Source organism: Danio aesculapii, chromosome 22 (assembly GCF_903798145.1).
Source record: "Danio aesculapii chromosome 22, fDanAes4.1, whole genome shotgun sequence".
NCBI lineage: Eukaryota > Metazoa > Chordata > Actinopteri > Cypriniformes > Danionidae > Danio > Danio aesculapii.
The window spans coordinates 24,824,756-24,833,318 of NC_079456.1; the positions used below are offsets into that span (position 1 = coordinate 24,824,756).

At 30.9% G+C, this 8,563-nt stretch overlaps 1 protein-coding gene across 1 annotated transcript; it reads left to right on the forward strand.

The window, feature by feature from the left end:
- Positions 1–5,093: 5,093 nt before the first annotated feature.
- Positions 5,094–7,229, forward strand: rgs2 (regulator of G protein signaling 2). The gene is made up of 5 exons (XM_056447939.1): positions 5,094–5,208; positions 5,297–5,383; positions 5,677–5,738; positions 6,246–6,412; positions 6,609–7,229. Exons 1-5 carry the CDS (start codon positions 5,108–5,110, stop codon positions 6,786–6,788), a joined length of 597 nt encoding a protein of 198 aa, XP_056303914.1. The 5' UTR covers positions 5,094–5,107; the 3' UTR covers positions 6,789–7,229.
- Positions 7,230–8,563: the final 1,334 nt, after the last annotated feature.

The following is an 8,563-nucleotide window of genomic DNA, read 5'->3' on the forward strand; positions in this document are numbered from 1 at the left end:
GTGTATGTGACAAAATATATAAGTTCACAGTACTCAAACCATTTCGTTTCAAAAATTAAATGGTTTGCCGCAGTCAAATTTATCAAATGAAATGAGTGTAGTTAACTCAAAATTGACTGAAAGTTAATTCTACTCATTTGAAAAAAGTTTTGAACTCAGTGTTGAAGGTAACGAGTTAATTAAATACCTCATTACTTCAACTTAAATGGAGTAAATTCACAATCCTCATATAGATTAGTTTAACTCAAATGGTTTGCAGCAATCGGTTTCCTTAATCAGTTTGAGTTGCCCTAACTTATTGGGTTCTACAGTACTCAGTTGGTTTGAGTTCTTTTCATTTATTGGGTTTTACTGTGCTCAAATTGTTTATTTTACTCAAATGGATTACGTTCACAGTACTCATTAGGATTAGTTTTTGAACTTAAATGGTTTGTTGCAAATGGTTTGAGTTACCTTAACGTTTTGGGTTTTACAGTGTATATATACACACACACTATATTATATTTATATGTGTGTGTGTGTGTGTGTGTGATGCTAAATGATGATGGAACATTATTTCACACATATTTTGGAGTTTTTCTATTCTCAAAAGTTATTTGAAACGAATTTTACTTATTTGAAAAAAACATTTAAAATGTAACTCTTATAATAATGAATATTTAAATATGTTATTGTACAATTATTGTGTTTATATAATATTATGATCCAGAATGTTTTAATGCTGATAACATGTATATTTAAAAAATAATATCTTATAAAACGTCTAGAAGATATACATTTTAATTTCTCCATACTAAAATTAGGCATATGTATAATGTTTTACATATAGACTTCTTCACTTTCTGTTATTTTATCTCCCAATTTCTTACGAGTGAATTGACAGATATTATCAGAAGAAGAGCTTGAGTAAAACCTGATGATCAAGCAGCCAAGTGAGTTTTCTGAAGGGTTCTCAGATACTTGGAAGCAAGGAAACTTGATCTGTACACAGTTCTGATCAATCTAAATCTAAACCGAGAAATCTTGGACATTGGCTGCGCTTTTTATAACATGACATTTGAGTTGCGTCACAAATTAGTCAAACATGCCATTTTGTCAAGCAATTTAGTTCCTGTGCATCTTTCTTAATGCATGAAGCTGTGCTGTCAACAGAAACAAACACTGCTCAAAGACAACTATAAAAAAACAACAACATGTTGATCTACAGTAAATTAACTCTTTCAAGTCAAGGTTTTAACACCATATTATATATGCTTCTTAAAACAGCATTCAAGAGTTCACACTTAGCTGATGGTTTATAATGAAGCTTGTTTGGCATGCTGTGTCGGGAGAGAGTCCTGAGCTCAGAAGATCCTTGAAGCCGGGGTTCCCTCCTGTTTCATTGGAAAAGAGGGAAGTCTGAGCTCAGGTAGGTCTCGAGAGCTCTCTCATATTCATTTGCTCAGCCTATTCCTTGATTGTTAAGGGTTACCACGGCAGAATGAACCACTAACTATACCAGCATATGGTTTTTCAGTGAACGCCCAGTACTAAAAAACTCATATACAATAATCGGTTTAAAAAAAAAGGAGGAGGAGGAGTAGGGGAGGATTGGGGGATTCTTTAAGGCGAAGATGACTAAGGTATGGAAATCTTGTTTTTTATGTGCGTTTGGATTCGTCTGATTGGTAAATCATATGATAGCTAGTGCGGGACCAGCCGCGTTCAATCATAAGCACGTGATCTAAAGAAAGTTGGAAGCCAGTACCCATTGACTTCCACAGTATTTGTTTTCCCTTCTATAAAAGTCAATGTTATACCAGTTTTCAACATACTACAAAATATCTTCTTTTGTGTTTAACAGAAAACAAGAAACCCACAAATGTTTGGAACCACTTGAGGATGAATAAATAGCGAGTGCATCTTCATTTTTGGGTGAACTATCCCTCTGAAGAGCCTCAACTTAATGTTGACCTGCTGCTCTTTTCCCTTCACTTTAAAACAATTTCATAAGTACCATCCAGGAAATCTAACAAAAAAAAACTTCCACACACTCAAACAGTGAACATGTCAAGCACTACAAGCATTTTCTGTGGCTTGAATCTCATCCAAAGTAATTAAGACCGAGTAAGCTTTTTTTAGAAAAGGCTTCTATAAATAAAACACTCCTTCCTTGCCTTCCACAAATAGCAGCGTGAGGAATGCTGGCGGAGAACATACCGGTTTGTTTAGTGCTTTTTCTTTAAGACGGATGTTGTGCTAATGTCCTCAAGAGACAGAAGTGACTGAATTTACACTTATGCTCCTTCTTTTATTGCTTCTTTGATAATAAATCCTCATCTGGATTATCGAAAAAGAGCAACACGTAGTTTCCTTGTGCTTTCCTTATATTTATCAAGTGTTTTAGCATCTATATAGAGTCAAATATATAGGTTAATCTATAACTACTAATGACTTTCTCACCATACATACAATAAAAGGCTGGTTGATTACATTGAGACTTGATTTTTTAAAGTTTTCTAAATATGCTTGCGTATGCAATTAAGGCATTATATCATCAAATATGCACTATAAAATCTTGTTTTATGGAACTTTACGTTTTTATTTTACAGGTTTTTCACGTCGTTCTGAAATACAGTTGAAAATGGTAAAATAAGAATAAAATACTGTATATTTACATATCCAGTAAAAAATCACATGGAAAACATTTTGATTACAGCTCAAAACAAACTGAAATGGTGTGTTATTACAGTTGTGATCTAATATTAACATTTGGACAATTTTTTCTATTTGAGTATTGTTGGAAATATGATCCTTTTTTGTGATATATTAATTATTAAACATTGATTTGGAATTATTTGAATTAAAACTATGTTCAAAACTGATCTTTTTATAGATTTTACATTACTTTCCACAATATTTACACTCAAAAAATTACTTTTGCTGCTTGTTCAAACTACTTATTTAAAATGAGTTGAAACGACACAATTTTAAAGTAAATTCCTAAAGGACAAGTGAATTGTTTTATGCTTAATCCACTTAAATTTGTAAAAAAAACTATTAAGTTAACTTAATTGACTTGTGTTGGTATAAATTTAATTGCATGAAACCCAATAATATATATATATATATATATATATATATATATATATATATATATATATATATATATATATATATATATATATATATATATATATATATATATATATATATATATATATATATATATATATATATATAATTTTTTTGTTGATTTTAGCAGCGTAAGAAAATAAACAACAACCTTATCTAGAACAGAAAAAAAGAGTACAAAGGCCATTTCATAATAATACACAGAATGTCAGACACAACATAATACAATATTATCAAGAAAGCATGAGAAATAAAAAATAAAAAATACAATAAATAAATAATTTACAGAGAAGTGTGTAGGTTCCACAACTTGACTTATGCCAAATCAGTCTATAAAGAGTTACAAGCCAGCATCACAAATATAAAGCCTAATTGGATTCCAGATTTTAAAAAATATATGTTTTGTTTGTTTGCCAAGCCATATCTCAGTTCTTCCATGGGCAATACATAAATTAAACTCTTAATCCAGGTTTCAAAAACAGGCGCGTAATCTGACCTCCTATTTTGTAAAATTTATTTCTTTGCTAATATCATACACAAAGATACTGCCTGTGATATATATTTGTCTCCTGTTTCCGAGGAGTCTCCACAGATGCCTATTGGCTCAGATATTCAATCTCATATACTTCAGATATAAATTTAAAAATGACCAGAATGAGTGAGTCAATGTACTTTCAGAGTTTTTACATTTATTGGACATAAAGGATACATTTGGCAAAATCTTATGTAATTTTACTTTTTAATAATGAAGTCTGTGAATCACTTTGGATTGAATCAGTGTGTGTCCTGTGTTAATAGAACAAACATGGATTTTGGACAGATAATCTTCCCATGACTCATCTGATATAACCCAACATTTTTAACATTGTACGTAAAGTTCCTTACTGAACATCATTAAAAGTTAAAATTTTCTTTGAGATTTTCTATAATTTAATGTGCCTGTTGTTATGTCAATATGTTACTTTTTTTGTTTACAGGATTTTTTAACAGTATAACTTGATTTAAATTAGTATGCTTTTGACATATTAAAGGCAAATGTTTTTGAGAGTCTCATTTTGTCACAACAAACACAACGTACATTTTTGTATAGGTTAAAATAAAACCAGGCAAACTGAATGAACAAACCCCTCAGTTAAAAAAAACACAGATATACTGTAAAACCAAGTCAACTGTATCAAATGAAATGAGTGTAGTTAACTCAAAATTGACTGAAATTTAATTCTACTCATTTGAAAAGAGTTCTGAACTCAGTGTTGAAGGTAATAAGTTAATTAAACACCTCATTACTTCAACTTAAATGGAGTAAGTTCACAGTACTCATATAGATTATTTTTTAACTCAAATGGTTTGTAGCAATCAGTTTCCTCAAACGGTTTGAGTTGCCCTAACTTATTGGGTTTTACAGTACTCAGTTGGTTTGAGTTCTCTTCATTTATTGGGTTTTACTGTGCTCAAATTGCTTTTTTTACTCAAATGGATTAAGTTCACAGTACTCATTAGTTACTCATACTTAAATGGTTTGTTGCAATTAGTTTCATCAAATAGTTTGAGTTACCTTAACTTTTTGGCTTTTACAGTGTATGATTCAAACGGTGTAGTTTATTGTGTATAAGTGATGCTGAAGGTGAGATTTATGGCTAGTACATAAGAAAAAAATAGCCTTTAAATATGTTTTGCAATTGAAATCTACACACATAAAATGATAAAATGTGATAAATCATTACATTAGACTGAAAAAACAAAACAAAAATATCTCAAAACTTGCAGATGCATGAAAAAGAAAGTGTTTTGCCTTTAGTTTCTGTCCTTCATGGAAGATTACTTGAGGAAAAAAAAAAAACCCTGCAGTGCTTCTGCCAAGTCAGACAGTGATGCAAGGCGACCAATCAAACGCTCCTCCTGCTGACTAGGCTCCACCCACACACAGAGCCCTTGAGTATAAAAGAAGCTCACAGAAGACAGAAGACATTTCAGTTCAATTTGATTGATAGCAATGGACAGACTGACCAAAATGAGAACAGCCAGTCCAGATTCAAGCATGGAGCGTTTGATCAACTTAAGGAACTCTGAGGAGACGGAACAGAGCCAGATAAAGTGAGATGTGCTGTTTGTTGTGCTGTATTTGGTGTGATTTGGAGTGATATGCCTGTGGTTGCTGATGTTTGTTGATTGCTTTTAATAGAAAGAAAATCTGGTGGCCCAGAATATTCTTCAACACTTTACCTATAAGGGAATCACAGCACACCACGCCACAGGGAAAATCATACGTGTGAGTTGATGGATTCCTTCATATTTTTGTATTTATATTTCATAATTTAGCAGATGCTTTTCTCTGAAGCAAATTTCAAGGCAATCTGTTTGACTTTACATCAGAAAAGATGTGAAATGTATAAACAGATGGCGTGTAATGAAGCAGGATCATGGATTTATTAAATGAAGAATGTAATAAGGGTAAAATAATTAGCAGAAAAAATGTCAAAATAAGTGTGTGTGTTTGTGTGTGTGTGTGTATGTATGTATATCATTTTATGTTGATTGTAATTTCTGTGTTTGTTCCCACAGGCCAACTACTGAAGAATTAAGTCAGTGGGCACAGTCTCTGGACAATCTGCTGAGCAGCAAATGTAATTTTTTTTATTTATATATATATATATATATATATATATATATATAATATATATATATATATATATATATATATATATATATATATATATATATATATATATATATATATATATATATATATATATATATATATATATATATATATATATATATATATATATAGCTTATCTATCTATCAAAGTTAAATATTAAAATTCATAAATTTAAATACTTTGGTCTGGACTTAGATTGCTAATCTAGTTAATTAATATTTTCTATACATAATTCATCCTTTTTTATTTGATACAACCTGATCTAATCAAATCTTTCAGTATTATTGTATTAACTCTATATTGAATGCAAACTGATTATTATTTTTAAGCAGTTAGACTAACTTGTACTAAATAATTATAATTAATACAAACAAATACATAATAATAATAATAATAATAATAATAAATAAATTAATATATTATTATTATTATTACAGCAGCAATTAACTCACTATTTGATTCTTATTTCAGGTGGATTGTACTTTTTCCGTCTCTTCATGAAGTCTGAGCACTGCGAGGAGAACCTTGACTTCTGGTTGGCCTGTGAGGAGTTCAGAAAGATCCGCTCAAGATCAAAACTCAAATCCAAGGCAAAATCAATATTCAATGAATTCATCACACCAGACTCTCCAAAAGAGGTGAGATTTGAAGTCCAGCTGAAATCAAATTAATATTAGTATTATTATTAATGTTAATGTTAGTCTAATGCAGAGATTACACTAAACATGAATTTAAGTATTCACAGAAATAGATTACATACAGTACAAAAATTCAACACTAATATGCAAATTAAGGCAAATTCTTTGGTCTTCATCGAACATTTGTTTCTTTAAGATCAACCTGGACTTCAACATGAAAGAGTTGCTGCAGCAGAGCATACACATCCCAACACAGTGTACTTTCAAAGCAGCACAACACCGAGTATTATACCTGATGGAGCACAACTCCTACCTCCGCTTCCTGGAGTCGGAGCTTTACCAGCAGCTGTGCAGTTTCGCAGAAGGAAAACAATAACGCTCGTTGTGTTTGATTGAATGGCTGGTCCGTTTCAGAACATCTACTGTCTACTTCATGATTGTATTTAAGTATTGCATATTTATTTGCACAGATTTGTAAATAGTGACACCGTCGAGATGAACATCAGGTATTTTTATTGAGCGGTCACATGATTAAGCTGTAACTATTTTGGAATATCTTTTTTTTTTTCTACAACTTAGCTTTTTAGAGTACTTTTTTGTATGAAATTAATCTTATGTCCTTTTTCTACTACATTTTTCTGGATTTCATGAGGTGGGCGGCTTTTTGAACACTTAAGTCACATGTATATATTATTTAAAATAAATGTGTGTGTGTGTATTTATATTTGAAATGTCATTTATGTTTATATTGTATCATGTCGTTTACATTTTGTCACAAAACACTAAATATGAAGATAATAAATTTGTATTAAAAGAAGTTTCATTTCTCTTATTTTTCAAACCTTTTTGGATTTCTTTGGTTGTAATGATGATAAAAATGAAATCAAGATGGATTATATGGGGAAAAAATAAAACAGTAAAAATGAAAGAGATAACACTTCCCATCCCCCTCTCCCTATTTTCGTCATTTGTTTCTATTATTTTTAGTTCAACAACATGATAATTTGGATTTTATTGATTAAATAAAGTGCAATACTTACTAATTCAAATCACAACGTAATCCTACTTTAACGCTGTTATTTTACTTAAATCATTTTGTACCAAACATAAGTTGTTGTCTTAAACTGTTCAGAATGTTTTATGCGGCCATCTTTGCACACACACAAAAAAATAATATTTTGCTGCTTGTTCAAACTACTTTTTAAAAACGACTAAAATTAGCTGAACACAATTCTAACGAGACCTACTATCAGGTCTAATGGAATCTCAGATCCAATGCGACCCATTGCTTTTACTCCAGCTGGGTGATTCATCACTCTCCTTATCCATCAACCAAAGAAGAATTCTGCCAGTTGTTCTGACTGCTGCTGCAAAAAAAAACAACAATCCTGAAAATATGCCTGGATCCATCTGCAAGGCTGATCTTTGCTGCACGCTCTATCTACTGGACATTATTAGTTTAGAATACACCACAACCAAAATAAATAAATGGCGCCAATAAGAAAACTGTACAATTGTGGTTAAGTATAAGAGAGACTGTATCAGATATGTTTCAAACCTGATTTTGTACCTATTATTGCAGTGTTACATTGTAAAACCCAAAAAGTTAAGGTAGCTCAAACCGTTTGAGGAAACTGATTGCAACAAACCATTTAAGTTCAAAACTAATCCTAATTTGAACTTTATCTATTTGAGTAAATGAAGCAAAAGTACTGTAAAACTTCATAAGTTAAAGCAACTCAAACCGTTTGAGGAAACCGATTGCTACAAACCATTTGAGGTAAAAATCTAATCTATATGAGTACTGTGAACTTGTTTCATTTAAGTTGAAGTAATGAGGTATTTAATTAACCCATTACCTTCAACACTGAGTTCAAAACTCTTTTCAAATGAGTAGAATTAACTTTCAGTCAATTTTGAGTTAACTACACTCATTTCATTTGATAAAGTTGACTTGGTTTTACAGTATATCTGTTTTTAGTTTATTTTGCTTTTTTGTTAGGTGGATCTCGGGCTTTGTTCAAAATCTAAAATGGTCAACAAAAAAGAAGAATAATTGAAAAAAACACAATTCTTGAGATTTTTTGAGGACAGCTTAATTATTTCATGTTCTATTTATTTAACTTAATTGATTTGTGTTGGGACAACCTG

Bases quoted from the DNA above. Each gene is read 5' to 3' on its own strand.
- rgs2 (XM_056447939.1), top strand. From the start codon at position 5,108: ATGGACAGACTGACCAAAATGAGAACAGCCAGTCCAGATTCAAGCATG. The intron at 5,384-5,676 runs GTGAGTTGATGG...TTGTTCCCACAG, and splicing joins CCACAGGGAAAATCATACGT to GCCAACTACTGAAGAATTAA. The intron at 6,413-6,608 runs GTGAGATTTGAA...TGTTTCTTTAAG, and splicing joins CACCAGACTCTCCAAAAGAG to ATCAACCTGGACTTCAACAT.